The 19071-nt window shown below is 38.7% G+C and overlaps 1 protein-coding gene across 2 annotated transcripts in view; it reads right to left on the reverse strand.

Moving 5' to 3' along the window:
* tesk2 (testis associated actin remodelling kinase 2) overlaps positions 1-19071 on the reverse strand; it is a 42290-nt gene that overhangs the window by 10805 nt on the left and 12414 nt on the right. For both annotated transcript variants that reach the window (XM_061731903.1, XM_061731902.1), the window contains 7 exons: positions 14140-14261; positions 11530-11578; positions 6342-6488; positions 5234-5316; positions 3589-3673; positions 3335-3418; positions 1580-1666 (listed from right to left, as the gene is read on the reverse strand). In XM_061731903.1, coding sequence (XP_061587887.1) covers positions 1580-1666; positions 3335-3418; positions 3589-3673; positions 5234-5316; positions 6342-6488; positions 11530-11578; positions 14140-14234 — 630 coding nt within the window. In that variant the 5' untranslated portion in view covers positions 14235-14261. The remainder of the gene's footprint in view (positions 1-1579; positions 1667-3334; positions 3419-3588; positions 3674-5233; positions 5317-6341; positions 6489-11529; positions 11579-14139; positions 14262-19071) is intronic.

Genomic DNA, 19071 nt, shown 5'->3' on the forward strand with positions numbered 1-19071 from the left:
TATTCATGTTACTTGTTTTTATTAATATTTTACTTCATGATGAGAACTCTGTCATGTTTTTCAGAAACCTATCAAGTTTTAATGAGCACTTTTTTTAAAATCACTTGTTAGGTTTTTAGATTAAAAAAAAAAAAGCATTTCTGGGTCATAATGTGTTAAAAAGGATCCCATGCCCCTTTTAAACATTAAAAAAACAAAAACTGTAAGGTTAATTTTGCAGCATAATATGAAACCTCCACAAACATTTACTTAATATTTTACAGAGTGATAATGCCGAAGAATTTGGAGGACTGTTTAAGTTCATATAGGAGATTGTTTTATGGCCCTTATTGGTACCACCCTTCGGAAATATTCAGCCCTTTTGGTAAACAAGTACATTAGTAAGCTCACAGACATTTATCACTTTAAGACCTATTTTAAAACTAGAGGCAACTTGACTTAGACAGTCAAAAGGTATACAGTAACAGCCGAGGCTACTAGCTGTGCTAGTAATATTTGAAATGATCTGTTGCAAAATAACGTCTGGTATTTTCTGAACAGAAGCTCTGATTATATCTTAAGAAGGAAAGTGATTAAAAAGAAAAAAAGATGGACCGCTGTTATGAAAGCTCCTCAGCCTAGGGCCATAAAAACATCTGGCCAGAAATGACATGTGAGGATTACATCTGAGAAAGAACCCTTGAGATGTCCAGCCAAAGCCTTTAATAGGGTATAAAATCATGTTTTTAGGGTGACTTGTATTAAAATTCACCCCAGTACAGTTTTCATGCAAAAACAAATTAATTATAGGCACCAAAGCTGCTATTTCTACCAGGCTGCATATTTGTGTTGTCATGTTTGGAAGCAGCTTGTTGATTGGTTATACACATCTCCCTGTGATGCTGATCCTTGGAAAAAATGCGTGGCTACAAAATGAAAACACACAGCAGAGACGCCAAAATAATGTGGCAAAACAGAAAAAGACTCGTAAGGAGAAAGAAGGAAACAAAGATGATAAAAACGGGACAACAGACAAGGATGAGAAGGGATAACACAGCTTATATGTAGGATCAATCAGCAGGCTGTTCCAAAATCTTTAATGCTTTCATCTTCTGTGTGTGTAATTAAAGTCAGATTTAAAAAAGAAGAAAGCTCGCACTTCCAGTTGAATAATAAAGCGATGTGGGAGAACCTGAACTGGAAATAAAATAACATTTTGATGCATTTCCTTCTCATTCCCAAAGTTGTTCGACTGAATCAACGTCTGACTATTTAGAAAATCTGACAGAGAACAGAACTCCCGCTGGACAGCAAGCTAAATCGGATTAATCAGATAATCAGATTGTTCCTTTATTTCTTAACAAGGGAATAAAAGTTCCTTAAGAAATTAAAAATAAATCCAGAGAAACTTGAAGAAACCACAAAGGCAAAACATTTAGAAAACACTGACATTTGCTATAGGCATCATTTTGTGTACCAACTGTAACTGCTGTCTGCATGCTGCACAGTTTTTTTCACAACTTCCTTTTGGAAAGGAAATGATTTATTTCTGACTTGAAAAAGACAACTATTAACTGATTAATGGGGGTGATGGACTCACATTGCAGCAGTTAAAGGCCAGCTGAAGGAAGTCGGGCGGACAGTCTCCAACCATGTGCTGGAACGTGTGATAGTCCAGGCCAAAGTTCTGCTCAGGCGAGTGAAGGAGAGAGACAAACAGGTTTGACATGTTATCAGAAGAAATACAAGCAGGAAGCCTGAGTTCTGACATAAGGATGAAGCTGGGGACAGAAGAGCTTCATAGGATACTTAGCATAGTGCAACTCTACTGCCAGAGCCAGTTTCACGTCGTCAAACTAATCCCTCTGACATTGACCGGCTCATTGCCAAGCTCCAATATGCTTGCAGAGTATCAAAGGCTAATATCCACCTACTTATTTGTCAATTTGGATTCACTTCTAAGCCGAATCTAAAGGATAAATCTACACTGGGATGCAAAGGATTATCCTTTTCCACAGTTACCACTGTTAGAGGCATTCATGTCAGCTTGGTTTTATATGAAGCAACACACACTGTGTGCATTACAAGGGTGTTTGATTTCACATTATCAGCAATCGATACGGAGATATTCACAATAGCAGGCGTGATAATTGCTCAGAGCTGTAAATGCAGTTGTGAAAGACAAAGTCCACCCTCAGTCAATTCTAAGGTTTTGTGTATCAGCACCTTACAAAAGGGCCCTTAACAGGTCTAAAAATTAGGTAAATACAACCTCAGATGAACAACAACAAAACCTAGGTACACCCTCACTGCTCCCATAGGAAGTAAGTGGGTAAAAAACAGCCAGATGCTATTTAGAGCATTGAGGAGAAAAGACATCAGCAACAATATTTGAGAAACTACACACATTTTGATGCTTTTAATTTGATGGGTTTTGTTGTGTTCGAGACAAAGCCAACAATAAACAATAAATAAATTAAAACACTTGCTGCCCGTCAATCTGGAAAGGGCTGTACAGTCATTTACACACAATCTGGTGACTGTGCGTTGCCAAATGCCAGACACAGACATCACCACTAACACTAAGTGCCAAGCAGTGTTGGAGAGGCAAATTTAAGGACATCTGTCAAAAAGCTAAAGCTATTCTAAAAGTCGGTCATGTGACCGAACAATGATCCCGATCACAGCAGCAAATCTACAACAGAGGGACCTAAAAAAAAAAAAAGGACAAAAATAAGGTGACGCAATGACCACGTCAAAGACCACACAGATGTGACGAAACAAAAGCCTGCAAACCTCGATAAACTGTAGGGACAATGTAAAGACGGCCGGACCAGTATTCCTCTATGACTGATAACATCATACAGAAAATGTTTACTTCAAGGCATTGCTGCTGAATCATGGCGTGTGCTTAGTTACTGATACACCGTTTCCGCTTTTTGACATAGTTTATGTTAAATAAATAATGACAAGGATCAAAAACATCTCGTATTCTTGTTTATCTGCGGCTGTATTTGCTTAATTTTAAAACCTGGTAACGGTCCTGATGCATAATAAAAGTTGAATTGAAACATGAGTATAAAGCAGAGAAGAATCAACATGATTCATTTCCATGCACGTGTACGAGACATTATGTTTTTTTTACTTCACATATGACAGAATAACGCTAAAAGAGCTTAGAGATTAACATGTAAAAGGGTCAGAAAACATGTTAACATTCCTTCTCCGTTCGGTGTGTGAGAATGATTCCAAGTGTAAACAGAGTGAGAAGCATGAGATACCAACAGCATCACTCTGTGTACACTGCAAACACCTAGACTGATTATTAGAAGGCCACGAGGAGATGAGCACTCACCTCTGTGCGAGGCAGGAAGTCGGGGTCAGCCTGGATCCTCGCGATGATTTCACACAGGATTATTCCATAGGAGAACACGTCGGCCTGAAAACAGGTTTAATTAGCTTAAAAATACACATAAAACTACATTTTCCATATGATACTATACATGTAGTAGTATATGACAATGATACATATACCATTTTCTTTTTCAGATTTCATAAAAACTAAACTGAACTGTTAGTGCTACTTAAGTTTGAAAGCAACGCCTTTACCTTCTCGTTGTAGGGTTCGTCCCTCAGCACCTCTGGGGCCATCCAGAAAGGAGAGCCAACCACTGAAAGCTTCTCTCCTTCAGCGCTAAACAGAGTACAGAAAGTCTTAATTAACATGACGTCAAGAGACGTTCAGGGATTTAATAGATATTTTATACAAATCAAAGTTATGGTAAGCTTGTGAAAAAGTTATAATAAGCATTATGAAAGGCCAGACCAGACCCAGAAACATAAAAACTGTTTATAAAGTTCTGAATAGCTTCAATTAAAAAAAAAAAAAAAAAAAAAAAAAAAAAAAATATCACAAAGTCCCATTTTCTTCCTTTTTTTGACTGTTAACCTCTGTGTGAAAGCGTAAGCACTTGATGAAAAAAAAACAGTTTGAGAGCATTAGTGGAAGTGTGTGAAGTAAAACCCTCAGTGAAGCGCTGCTCTATGTGAAGACGGCAGCATTTTTGTGTTGAAAACTTAAAATGAGTAACTTTAACGTGCAGTCATATTCATACAAATGTATAGATATAAAAAAAATGCAGTAATTTAATAAACTATGTTCTTGAAGACATTTTAGAAAACTAAAAACAACTTCCTTCACTCCTATCTTTCTGCTACTGGAAAATTAAAAATGAAAGGCCTGATATTAGGATTCACATGTTACAAAACAATAAAGAAGATCATGTAAGTTGTTTAACAGGCTGTTAATGTTCATTCCCGGCCACTCTGTTCATAAACAATCTTGTACTTGGTATGAGTAATACACTGACGAGAGCTAACTGGAAGAGCGTTGTAAGTATTACAAAAAGCTGTAGCTGAGAGCGTACATGAAAAAGATGATATAAATAGACCGTAAATAAGTTCTACTATCTGACATGTTATGCCTGCGAGGGCGTACTTAATGGAGGTGATTTATAATGTACAGATTTGATTCACGGTACAAAAATGTGTGTTCTGATCATCCCATGTGGGCAGTTCACATAAAACAGAGTACTTGCACAATTAATTGTGTTTTATTGTGACAAATCTGGCCAAAATGTCACCATGAATCCAAATATATATAAACATATATATGTATTTCAATAGAATTGATGTATATCCACAAGGGGGCAGATAGATAGTAAAACAGGCACATACTGTATGTGGTTAGTTATACTGAGCAGACGATGACATAATTGCCTCTGGGTTTGAGTCAACTGTTTGATATTCAGTCACCCTTTTGTATTTGGGTTTTCTGGGAATTTCTTTTTCCTTTTTTAAAATCACAAATTCATTTTGTGGGTTTCAAATTTACTCATCGGTATACCAGAGATGCTCAGCACCCACACAATGTTGTTCTTTCACCATCAGCCTACAAACTATGAGTAACTGTGTACAGAACAAGGGATTTTCTTTTTTTTTTTTCTTTTTTCTGTAAATCCTCACCCACAGTACGTGGTTGAGAAAAAACAAAAAAAATGTGTTGTAGAGGCCTGGATGATGACTTCATCACCACTTTGAACATTAGAGTAAGTGGTAATATGACTCAGTATGATTGTAGCAGCACAAAGGGAGCAAAAATGTTCCTTTTGAAGTGAAGCTCTGGCAATATTTCATTACTAATAAAGGCTGGGTGCTTTTTTTTGTAAAACGGTGATCGGTAAAGTCTGCTTACAGATTGTTAGGGATCTTTTCTGCCAGGCCGAAGTCTCCCACCACTGCTGTGTAGCTGTTGTCGTCACATTTGATCAAGCAGTTCTGTGAAAACATAAAACAATAAACAGATGCTTAGTTGAGGAAGTTGTATGGCTCAGCCAAACCCACACTTCCTATTTCAATTAGTTTTTAGTAAACTGTACACTCCGGGTTCTGACGCTTCCCCTTTAGCCGAAAGAGCACGCTCCCCTGTAACACAGAGACATTTGATTGTGACAGTCCATCAGCTGAGCTGGATCTTAAACTTCCAAGCAGTTGCAGTTAACTTACACACGTTCATCTAATTGACATTACTTGAATCCACAACTGCGAGTCATTTATTACAGAAGTATAAAAGCAAGAGACTCAACAACAGCAGAATTTCAACATCTCCTGGGTCACCACCACCTCCAAATCATCAGGGAAGTTATACCAAATTGACTTTGTAATTATTTGAGGAACTGCAATGCCGTGAACACATATATGCAACTACAAAAGCAATGCTTACTTGCTTGACTTTTTTTTTTTAATGAAGGTAAAAGTCCATTTGTCTCGTTCTTTACCAATAAAATATAACATTTATTATATTTTTACACTGGTGTCTCTCTATTCGCTGCCGGTGCAGAAGAACACAGTATATTAGACTCCCTAAAAGAGACATTAGCAGGTCTTGAAATAGAGTTAATTATCTCAAATACACTTTGAGATTTCGTCTAACAGTTTCACATTAAGTAGTAATTAATATTAAATAAATACAATAAACAGCTAAACAATACATTGCAAGTTTTTACAATCAATTTTCAAATTTATATGTCATGACAAAATAAATCTATATTTGGAAAAGAAAGAGCCGGCATTTGCTTGAGATATTTGGTTGTGTGTTAAAAGTTTTATCCATAACTCAATATACGAGCCAGCCTCTTGAAAAAGAATTGTAAATGTTTTATTTTACTAGAGGTTTTTGTTTTAGATTACGTCTAAACTAAATAATGATCTTAGCTGATGTTTTCGTCATCATGTCCTTAGTCTTGCAAACAGATCTGCAACTCTGCTCTTCTCCTCTTAATGATCAATTAACGTTAACTAACCTTGGAGGTGAGGTCCCGGTGGAATATGCCCTTCGAGTGCAAGTAGGTGACACCGCTGGCAATATCACAGGCGAGTTTCACCCTGGTGGGCCAGTTCAGGTGCTTGTTGCTGTCCAGTAGCTGCTCCAGGTTTCCACCATTGATGTACTAAAGAAATGGAAATGAAAAGCAAATGTTTAACTCAACCTACAAGCACATGTAGTTACATCGTTTACATAAAGACACTTAATACATTGAAAAAAGGATAATACATCCAGAATTCATGCAATTGTACAATGCATTATGAAAACTATGCTTGAATGCTGACTGGATGTTTTGCCAAAATCATGTTTAAGGACTTTGTTATTGCCTGGAGAATTCACAAGAGGCAGTGTTTATGGGGAAAAGTGTGCTTAGTCCTTAAAGCACTGGATTACTGTTCAGTCCCACTTCAGTATTAGTCAGCTTTTTCCACTCACTTTGGAATTAGTCATCTGGTGAACTGACTCACCAAAGATAACATGACTTTATTAATAATTACAGATCCACTCAAACTACACAAAGGTACTGACTGACTACATTTCTCAAACCAGCTGCTGATCTAATAGGCTCACAGGGTGGATTACGGATTGCTTGACTGCTTCGAGTAAAGACAGTTTGTCTGCCTGCTGGAGTTTCTGATGTACTAACAAACCTGTGTGAAAACCACAAAGACACACACACACACAGACACACACATCTGGCCTGTAGCCTGTTCAGCAGGCTGATAAAGCTGCTAGTTTTCTCATACATGTGGAGTGTCAGGCCATTGTATAGGCTGGTCTTAGTGCTGGGCGGTATACCGGTTCATACCGAATACCGGTGTTTATTTTTCTTATGATATGAATTTTTCATATACCGTAATACCGGTGAGTATGTACAGTAGTGTACACAATATTGGGAACGCCGCGCGGCGGAACGTAGCGTCGCTGGACACTGTTTGTGAGGGGACTGTTTAGCAGTAGTGATGCACCGATTGTTCGGTAACCGAAATTGTTCGGCTGAAAATGGCAAAAAAACACGTTCGGTGTTCGGTGGAATAAGTGGGGAAAAAAAACGAACAATTAATAACGGCGTTGTAATATAAGGAAATAGACTGGCCGCTCCCGTAACAGTTGCGCACCACAAACATAAATCATTGGCCAACCAAAAAGTAACCGCATAAGAATTTTACCTAACATTCATCAGGAGGTGGAACCAAAACAACATAATGCTGGGAAATTAAAACATGTTCAGTTTTTTATGTTCAATAAATATTTTCTAACTTGTAATTTTGTAAAAGATCAGTCAGACAACACTTAAAGTCTTTAAGTGTTGTCTGACTGATTCTCTCACTTCATTAGAATCATAAGTGCCGCCACCTCATTGTAAACGGCATAATTTTGTGAGGCCATGAAAACCTGTATTTATACTAGTGTGGACATTAATGTTTTTCTACAATATTTCCTCCTCATAAAATAGGCCATTCTAAGCCAATTTACTGCAGCAATTCCTTTTCAAATCATTAGAAAATGTGGTTAACACCCAGTTGTGCATGAAAAAAAAAATACCGTGATATACCGTGAAACCGATATAATTTAGAAAAATACCGTGATATAAATTTTTGGTCATACCGCCCAGCACTAGGTTGGACCATGAAAAGACAAGACAGCCAATCAACTCAGTGGGTTTTAAGTATCCACGGTCCTTCACCATGTCAGCTTAGATCCTCTAAAACTTGCCTGACCGCCCTCCTGGCATGCAAACACAGTGACACACTAATCCAATGTCACATATCACGAACAACAGCAGTTAACTACAGAGAGCTGACATGGGATAAAGAGATGGACTAGTTTAGCTGTAGTTATTGGAATGACTGAGGCATGAAATTAGAGCAGAGGGATGGGGGGCAGGGGGTGGGGTTGGATGGAGAGACTGGGTCAGTGATGGAGGAGGTCTCTACTACTTCGTGCAGTTAGATAATCAGGACATCTGATCAGAGTAATCAGAGCAACACCACCTTTGCTGTAATGTTAACGTCAATGCTTTCCAACAGCAAATACACTTTCTTTTTCCACTGAGAAGTGCACGTTTTTCAGGAAACCGATTATAGGCATTGGCCGGATCATTTCTCCAGAGCATTTGAATGCCAAGTGCTGCGAAAGGTTTTGTTTTGTATTTCCAATTGCAAGCATTGCATGAAGACAAAGAATGACCCTGAAATTAATGTTAGGAACTCTGACATGGAAAACCTGCGGCGCCAATCAAAGTGGTGCAGCAAGATCAGAAACTCAGCATGGCCACCAAAAATATGACTTTTTTGACAACAAACTTTACTTCACTGTGTGTGAGCTTGAAATATGGCAGGCTCACAAGAACTGAGGTCACTAAGAAACAAGTGCATTCTTTCTTTTCTTTTGTTCATGTTTGCACAACGAGAAACCACTCTCTTCCTCCCCTCTGAGTTATTTAGATTTTTTTCTTCTCTTAAATACCAAGCATTGCTTTGATTTAATATTAACTACATAAATATTTCTGTGCGTCTCTGGAGAACAACCGTATTAAATACTTTTTAAATCTTTCATCATTTAGACAAAGAGCATAAATGCTGTACCACTAGCAGCTTTGCATTATTTATGTCCTCTGAGAGGTCCTTGAACACCACATGCTTCATGCATTGGAGAATTTCACTCTCATGATTTAATAACATATTTTCCCAAAGATGAACAGTTCAAAAGCAACGGTTTATTCTCTCATAAAAGATTTTTCTGACTTTACTGGTTTTGCATACTGCAGTGTTAAATAAAAACTGGATTTAAACTATATTCAAAATATTTTCTTTTCAGACGTGCAATTTTTGGGGAATTTGCTTCACACTGTTTTATGGAGTCACTGATAGCAGTAATCACTCAGCTCTACAAATGTTTGGGTCCTTAAAGAACCGTAGAACGCAGAGAACGGAGGAAATAAGAAACATATGCCAGGTCATGAATGTTCTGTAAGTTGCTCCACTGCGCTGCCCGTATTACAAGCTCAGAACCCTGGAAAGGGTCAGACAAAAGAATCCTTGTTTTGCTGCTTGGAGCAGCTTCAAACGGCAGATTAACCCTGCCATGGGTCATGATTTACCATTAGCCCTGATTGTGATTGCAATAGCATTTCCTATAAGGTGCACTGAAATGAAGCTCAGCAGAGGCAGAGCAAGTCATCATGCTGTAGGTCATTATAAACTCTTCCTGATCCCTCAAGGGATACCGATCATGTGTAAACGTTGATCAGCCGGAGATGCTGAACTTACTTTTCTGGGAACTAAAAAAAAACGTGATGGCAAAATATCCCAAATGAGACGATTTTGACTTTGGTTTTTCTTTGTGTTAAACATCATTCACAAAAAGGAGAACATTTTAGTTTAGCTCAGAGCCATGTTTTACAGCATATAAAGTTGTATATATCTGTACATGTGGTAGAACGAGTTATGAGGTAACTTGAGGCCGTGCAGTTACTTCATTCCAAGTTTCCTCTGAGCCCAGCGTCATAGTGAGGGTCAGGTAACAAAACACTGCGCGCCTGCTTCCAGCCTCAGTGCACTCTGTTTGGTACTGAGAGGACACAACAGGATCTGTTTACGGAGGAGAACGAAAACAAGACCTACCACACTCTCTATGCATGTATAATCACATTTGAGGCTTACAATTATCATCTTCCAACTGCAGTGTGTATGTGTAAATGCCTATAAACCTAAGATGCATTCCGCTTTTCAACATCAGGAAGCTGGAGTCGGTCCCTGCTGAGGTTACAAAAAGCACATTCAAAGTGCAGCAAATCAGTGTAATTAAGGAATAAATGTTTGAGCATTGAAACATCTTCAACCTTGTACGGCTCCTTCACAGTGAGATGAATATATTTGGGGACAGTTAACGTTGATGTGAACTCAAATACAGTACAAGCTTCTGAAGTTACTGGCTGAACTGTTTAGCAGTAGCATCTATGTACAAGTATCTATGACAAAAATGTCTTTCTTTTTTAACTTTATATATGAATATAATCAGCCTGTGAAACACTGTTATTAACTACTGCAGTGGTGTTATCAAACTCAACTTAAGCATTTAGCAGGAAAAATGAAATTATATATATTATATAAATTAATTTGACATGCCAACAAGTAGTTCAGATAATAAATGTATATTCATCTATTAGTCAATTATTTGGTCAGCAGATGAATAAGACATAATGAAAAACACCAACCACATGTCTGATAGCACCAAGCTTATATCCTAATATTGTTATACTTTTTGTCTGTTCAAAACTCCACTAAAAATTATATTGACAGGCAAATATTACAATTTAAAACACCTAAGAAAAAAAAGTAATTATAGATTTGCTTTGTCACTACTAACCATTACCTATAATCAAGATCTTTTATTTATTTTTTAAATTTTAATTGTTTTGTACCCCTCGTTTAAAATTCCCATGCTATTTATAGGCCTAAATTTTTCAAATATACAGTAAATGCAAAGAATATTTGCAATTTCAATCCAAATAAACTTGGGAACTGATTGCTGGAACAACTGCTTTAAAACAGAGATGCCACATTTATTCAATTATAGTCACATTTTTCAATTTTAGCCTCTAATTTCTCTTCTCAATCAAAAATATTCTAGTCTAAATTTCTTTAAAAATATATTTTTTTGTTGTTCATTAGACATTTTCTTGACACATGATAAACTCAACCACAGATATCTACCTCTCTCTTCAAATGAAGAGAGGTGAATATGTCGAGTCTAAACCTGTACTGATGTGCAGCTTGAAACATTGATCCCTGTAACCCTGAAGTCATGCCAGTACTTTAAAATGAGTTTCCTGAGATTGAACATGAAACCTGTAGTTTCTCAGGAAATTTCCAACATCAAATTTTCCTTTCTCTGCTCCGAGACCCTAAATACCGCTTAAGTGTCATGCACACTTGAGGACAGTCTGTTCTTTTGGTTTTCCACAATTACAGGTTTGCATGCAACCGTGTTGTGCTCACAGATGACGCAAAGTTGATTTAAAAATAGAAGGGGCCTGAAAAAATACACTTGCATGAAGACTCAATGGGAAATTATATACAAGTAGACCACTATTGGACCTTGTGTTTGAGTTTGTTCTGAAGCTTTAATATGAAAATGCTTTTTTTGCATATTTTTCCTACCTCCGTCAAAGCGTGAAGCTGGCCCTCATGGACACACACACCCTTAAACCTACAGACAAACAAAAAGAGAAACAGAAATCAGGCAAAATTAACCTGATGCTGAACACTTGTCTCATAAACCCACAGATTAATCCTGCACATTAAAGAGAACATTTGAAAGTTTATAGTTTTATCCTGTATAGGTGTAATTCACTTCAAATGTCATCTCAGGTCACTTTACAGAGAAAGTTAAATTTAAGACCAATTCAATATAATTATAATCCAATTCAACAAATTCAATTTAAGGATAACAGTATTTCTTAAATGCTGTTTCATAAAAAGGTGTCTTTCTAAGAAAAGCAACGCATCAAATCTTCGCTTGGATCCAGTCCTCCATCCTGCGTGTGCCCAGGACAGCAGGAGACTAAGGAGGAATATTTCCCTTTGAACAGGAAGAGGCGTTGGGCAGAACCAGACTGAGAGTCCGGGACTTTCTGCCTTCACCAGCAGATCAGAGAAATTCAAATTTTTTGATATCAAAACAAACTTGAACTTCTATTTAAGGGGTGAGCTGAGAAAGAAAGGAGACTAGCTCGGGGAACAGAAAATAGATTCCAGTGGGCAAGACTGGACAGGAACTGTCTCCTAATGGGAGGATAATAACAGCTCAGCTTCTCTACCTGCATTCTTCCCATTTCTTCCTCCGTCTTGCCTATCAATTTCCAAACCTATTAAACATAACCATAATCATCCAAACACGTGATTTTCTTTAAGACTTTAACATAATGGATATCCCCATTTAAAAAAAGAATAAAAATATAAGTAAATATTTAAAATATCTCTTGCAACAATAGTGAATTTTTTGATATAGAGGTGTTTTTGATTTACCTTGATGTCCTTTTAATATAACTTTTTGATGGATTTTTATATATCATTTATGGTGACGAAATTTTAAAGAAAAATGTGCAGACTGTGCAATCTTTCTACCAAGTGACAGAAAGCACAAACATAGTGACACTTTGTTCACAAGCTGTGTTGAAGACCTCATAATTCTGGGGGGAATGAAAAGGTCAAAACTTTCAGTTTCTTGCTGGATTTCAGCGAACAATGACCCCACAGTGTGTTTGTTAAGACAAAGACACACCACGCGATCCACAAGGCACGCTCAACAAAGATGGCATTGTAAAAGATGTTTATATGTTGGTGTAGGCACACATGAAGATATTTATGCATGTATGTGCATGTTCAGTACACGCCGTCTCCCACCCAGAGGGTCAGAGCAGAACATCAAGTGTCTGCTACGACTCTCAAACAACAACATTCCTATTCTGCCTTTACAGGGTCCAGCTAACTGAGTTTGCATGGATGTGTGGTTTTATACATTTAAAATATCACTATTACTTTGTTTTTACATGCAAAGTTTATACCTACAGTTCACACTTAAATAGGTGGCTAAGAATTGTATGAGATAAAGTTAAATATGAATGGTTTGGACTCTGTGCTCTTGTTTTCTAAAATACCCAATGGTTTTATATTTGCAAAGTATTTTCAACAAACAGCCGCTAAAGCCAAGAGTGCAGATGTCTATTGATGTCATTAGACCTGTTCATACCATAATCCACACTGGTCTTGTTCTCATCTGGCATTTACATGCGTCTTAGGAGGTATGATCAGGTGCTGATGACCTGACAACGTCAGGTATGAAGAAAAAGTATCAACAATATATGTGCTGAGTGAGAATGAAAGACCCTCCCACACTTAACCGAAGTGCCTCTCAATAGAGGAAAATAACAAAATATTTGGCAAAATCCTGCGCTGCATCTGATAAATTGCACAAACATGACTAACTTCTGTGTGGCTTCTGTGGAACTAGACCCCAGCAGCACTCTGCCATTTGGTTTTGGCAAATAGAAACTGTTTATGATTCTGTGTATGTCATACAGCACTTCCAAAACATCATTTGCTGCAGAGGCAAAGAGATGCAAACAGAAACTGTCTCCTTGTTATACGAGGCTTCTACAGCACGAGACTTCCCGAAAGCTGGCGTGACCATTCACAGCCTCTGCCTTTTCCAACATGACAGAAAAGGGTCCAAGTTGCCGGTTTCCCCCTCCGGGCATCTGGTGCAACTCTAACAGAAGCTGGCAGTTTTTAAAAATCCATTGTTAATAGGCTCTGCATTTGACACAGTTTCTAGTCCTCCCCAAAGGAAACGGGTCAAAACCACTGACTCATGAGCATCTGAGTGCAAACGAGGAAGAGGTTAAAGGGGGAAACATGAACTTCGCACAGCTATCTGTCACCAAGCGAGTAGGATGGCTGAAAATGTGAAAACTATTACAATTCACATTTTTGATATAAAATTTTTTAAATCAGAATAAATAATCTGCTTCTTACAAAAGGGATAATCACACATTAAAAATCAGCTGATTTTAAGCCATAATGCAATAATCAATTAGGTCACAAAACATTATTTTAGTTGCCTTGGTCCTAAGCTGCATTAATAAGGTTTACAAGCTAGTTGCCAGTTGGACTTCCCCAAAGAGCAAATTCAGTTTTAAAACTAGAAGGATTATGTGATTTAGCTTGTTTGCATGTCTTGCAGAAATGTCCAGTTAATATATTACCAACCTGAGGATGTTTTGATGACAGAGGCGGTTCATTAGTTGAACTTCTCTCAACATGTTTGCTCTGTTGCTGCTGAGTTTGTTCATCTTCAAAGCCATAACCTGGTCTGTAGCTCGATGATGTACCTGCAAAACAGTCAAATGAGACGTTTTCACGTTAAAATTTGCTAACAAGTAAATCCTAACATGTGGGACATGTTGACTATTCTGGTACACACTGAAAAAAACCACCAGGCTATGAAACAGTCATTTTTAACATTTTTTTTTAGCTTTGGTCACTGCGGGAAAGGTCTCGTAAAAAGTATATCTGGCGTGTGTAGCTACAACACAGAGGTACAAAGAGAAGCCAGCACATAAAACAGAAGTAAAATGAGGTCAGTCACTGCAAATGTACGTGTCAATTCAGAGTTCCACAATCAATTTTGTGTTACTGTCTACTGGGATTTCCATTTCCATCTCGGTGTTGGATAACTGTGGCCTCACTACCCATCGCCCCACAGTTGACTGGACCCTTTCCCAGCATGCACTGGGTGAAACAATGACAGATCATGGTATCACAACGGCTTTGAAACTTCTGATTTAAGATTCAACGAGCAAAGTGAAGCATATTTTCTTCTGACGTTTTAGAAACTGTCAGAAAGATTTTAGACTTTAGTTTTTAATTTGCACAATTCATAGCAGTGAACACGTAGTGTTTTGGGCGAATTCAATCAACGTATTTGAAAAATACAAACTATTTTCTTGACTATAAATGGCTACCACTAGAAGCCTACACTGCATATTACTTCAAATTATTTGACATAGTAACCATAAACACAGCAAGTTTCAAGGATACCACAATCCAGTACATAAACGACCAGAATTTTACTTGTCTGACACCATCATGCACACAAGCAAAAGGGAAATATCAACCTGCAAACCACTGAAGGCAGCACCCTAAATTACCTCAGCTGCTGCAGGCAGACACGTCTTTCTGCCTACACTTGCTTCCTCATTTCCTGGAAATACAAACCCGCTTAGATCAAGATGCAGATTTAAATTCAGCAGGCCTAAATTCAACCCCTGTGCATTTTTTGTCACAGATAACAAGTTAACTGTATGAAATAATAATAATAATAATAATAATGTTTTTAAAAAGGTCACATAACCAACCAGACATTTTTTGGGGAAATACCGTTTTATACAAGTCTTGAGATGCAGTATCAAACAGACTCATATCATCTAACAACCCTCCTTGGAAACAGACACAGTGACACAATGGATAGATGGTATCATTTACAACTGAAGACTGGGACAAGTCAAAACAGATTGTATTTTGGTAGCATAAACAATGAAAGCCTTTGAAATATTAAAATGAGCAGTGCTGCCAACATAGTGCAGTTTTAGTATTTGGAAATGGAGCACAGGATTATCACTATCTGGAGGATCAAGGATTTAGTTTCTGATCACCAGAATCTTCTGCATCTACTCTGTCTTTCCATCTCGTATGCACGGAAACAAAAATCTCTCTGTTCCAGTTCAAAGGAGGGGGCTTGGCTTTAAGAGGCGGCAGTCTCTGCCACAGGACAGCAGAAACAACAGATGGCCACTCCCCTGAAGGCCTCCACCCCCCACATCCGTCTATCCTCCACCGACCCCCAATTCCTCACTCTTCACATCCCCCCATCTGCATGTGTCCGTGATCCTCCTCTTTCTCCTCCACACTTAGCCACAAAAAAGTCATGCCCGATCCTAATCGTTCCCTGCAACAGAAGTGGTGTCTTTCTTCTCCGTGTTCCTCTGATGTGTCCCCCACCTTTTGTTTGGTCTCCTCTGAGACAGAAAACACGACCGCGGTGTCCTTCTCTTCCAACCCCCCCCCCAACCCAGACTCAAGGGTTAGTATTTAAATCACCATCTTCTGCAAAAACTCATCTTCCTCTCCTCTGTGGCCCTTGTCATTGCCTTCGTTTGAACTCAGCGGACACCCAAAACCTCTTTTCATCTCTTTCTCAACAGCCCTTCTGCACCGGCTATCTACTATCAGAGGCTTTCTCCCCTCCGTTTCCACCTCCTTGTAGCCTCAGCTTGTATCCCCCTTATTTTCATCACTTAGTTACAACAGCTTTCAATGACACTTTGCAACACTACACTGCTTTTCCCTTCATTTGCACTTCTCTTCCAACCTTCTCTTCTAGTATCTGTATCTACTTGTACAATTTCGTAGCAATAAAAGCATTACTCACAGGGATTTCCCCCACAGCTTGGGCAGCACCTATATTTAAGCAGTATGGTCACATCTGTGCTGGAAACATGATTAAAACTGTCTGAACCCAGTTTGGTTCAAAAAGACACAACTGAAACCCAATGGCAGCGTGAAATAAGTTGTCTTCAAATTTCACTTTAACCCTTAAACAGGCATCGTGCACCAGGAGATACAATGTCTTTAACATCCTGTAGAGGGCTTGATTGGAAGTTTTCACCGATTAACTTATCATTTATCAAAAGTCTTGTCTTGTGTTAGTATGTAGATCACATGATTAGGTCTAGGTTATCTGTCATCGTTTAGTCAGCCTGATCAGAAATCAACATGGCTGCCAGTGGTGCAGGACCTGCTTCCCAGAGGGTAAGTAATTAAATATTAATCATAGTTATTTTCAATAAAACAATAATATAAACTCATAAAACTAATTATGACTGTTGTCATAATGTGCTAATGAAGAAAAAATGTTCTAACTGTGTTTGTAGTGTTATTTAGCAACTTTTAAAATGTATGTATCCCACAAGATACGTTGCCGGATTAGGGGTAGAAATGATAGAAAGTTGGTCAATGTGTATTATTCAATATTTAGTTTAAAACTGCAAGATGTGTTAATATTCACTGCAAAAACAGATATTATCATGTACATGTATGTACATTATGACAGTATAACCATATATTTTGTTCTATATATTTTCCTGCAGGGCATCACAGTTAGCTCTTTTTATGGCAAGGCGGGTACAAAAATGAGAGAGAGGATGAGAGTGATTGAGGAGATCCCTGCAAACTCTTCAGACTCAGACTCAGACTCAGTCAGTAATGAAGATGAGGAAGTCATTTTCAGGCAGCAAGAGATAGCGGCAGCAAGTGAGGATAGTTCTACTGAGGAGGAGGAGGAGACAGATCAAAAGTCCAAAAAAGCCAAGGGATTCAGGTGACAGCTAGGGACACTTACATGTGCGATCTTGCAGAAACCTCTTAAGTGCAAACTATGATAATTGTATGTAATTATGTAATATCTGATGTGAAAAACGCAAACCTATTGTATGGTCGTAATATTTACTGAACTTGGAATGCTAACCAGCTAACTTCAGTCTGTACTTGCTTCTTATACAGTACGGCTTTGTCCACACAGCATTGCACAGTTGTACACAATGCATGCATGCACAATGTACATGTTGTGTTTTGTCTGTATTTTGGGTTTTGGATTTATAAGAATAATGTGTGTAATTCATCATAAGGGAGAGATTAGTATCTGGGGTACTTACAAATATTGAGTAAGAATTTAACTCATTTCATAACTGTGCACGTATTACCTATCTGTGTTTTTTTTCACAGCTGGCGGAAGAAGAGGTTTGAGCACCAGTCAACAGCAACTGCCAGTGAATTCAGAACACCTGATGAGCTGTATCCTCCTCGTAGCTACTTTGCCCGTTTTTTTGATGACGATCTGTTTCAGCATATTGCTGAACAGACAAATCTCTACAGTTGTCAACAAATTGGAGCCAGCATTAACACCACTTTGGATGAGCTCAAGTCATTTGTTGGCATTAAGCTAATCATGGGAGTGGTAAGAATGCCATCTATGGATGATTATTGGGCAGAAGGCACACGTTATCCTAAAATAGCTGATGTGATGCCGGTAAAAAGGTTTAAATGCCTCTCAAGATTCATCCACTTTCAGGATAATGAGACATCGAACCCTGCCCAGGATCGGCTCTGCAAAGTCACACCAGTGCTGGAGCATGTAAGGAAGAAATGTCTGGAAATTGATAGCGAGAACCAGTTCTCCATAGACGAGATGATGGTCCCTTACAAGGGAAGAAAGGCTGGGTCTCTCCGACAATATCTTCCAAGCAAACCTCACCATTGGGGTATCAAGATCTTTGTTCGAGCAGGTGTTTCTGGGATAGTGTATGATTTCCTCACATACACTGGAAAGAGCACATTTGGCATAGCACAGGGTCCTGTCAAAGAAATTGGAGTTGGAGCCAATGTTGTTGTTCAACTCTGCAAGACCATCAGGAACCCCTCAGAGTGTGTGGTCTATTTTGACAACTTTTTCACCTCTCTACCACTCATTGTGCACCTGAAGGAGTCCTTTGGCTTGCGAAGTCTGGGAACCATCCGCAAGAACAGGCTAAAGGGATGCATCCTTGAGGATGACCGTGCTCTGCTGAGGCAAGGAAGGGGCAGCTATGACTACAGGGTGGATAATGAGGCAGAAGTGGCTGTTGTAAAATGGGTTGACAACAAAGCAGTCACTCTAGCTAGCTCCTGTGCTGCTGTAAGCCCTCTTAAAGAAGTCAGACGATTCTCCAGAGACAAGAGAAGAAGAGTTGGTGTTCCTTGCCCAAACATTGTGTCACAATACAATGTCCACATGGGAGGAGTTGACCTTGCTGACATGATGGTGGCCTTGTACCGCACCCCTGCAAAATCCCACCGGTGGTACATGTGCCTCTTTTGGCAAATGGCTGATATAGCCATCAACAATGGATGGCTGCTCTATCGCCGAGATGCCAAAAGCCTTGGTATGCAAAAGCACAAAAAGCTGAAGACATTCAGGTTGGAGGTTGCAGATGCCCTTATCAACGGTGGAAAGAAGAAGGGAAGGCCCTCCAAGGGAAGGGAGGAGGATGTGCACAGTCCCACCAGGTGCATCCAAAGACCAACAACCCCAAGACCTGTGGCTGA

Source organism: Cololabis saira, chromosome 10 (assembly GCF_033807715.1).
Source record: "Cololabis saira isolate AMF1-May2022 chromosome 10, fColSai1.1, whole genome shotgun sequence".
Taxonomy (NCBI): Eukaryota; Metazoa; Chordata; class Actinopteri; order Beloniformes; family Belonidae; genus Cololabis; species Cololabis saira.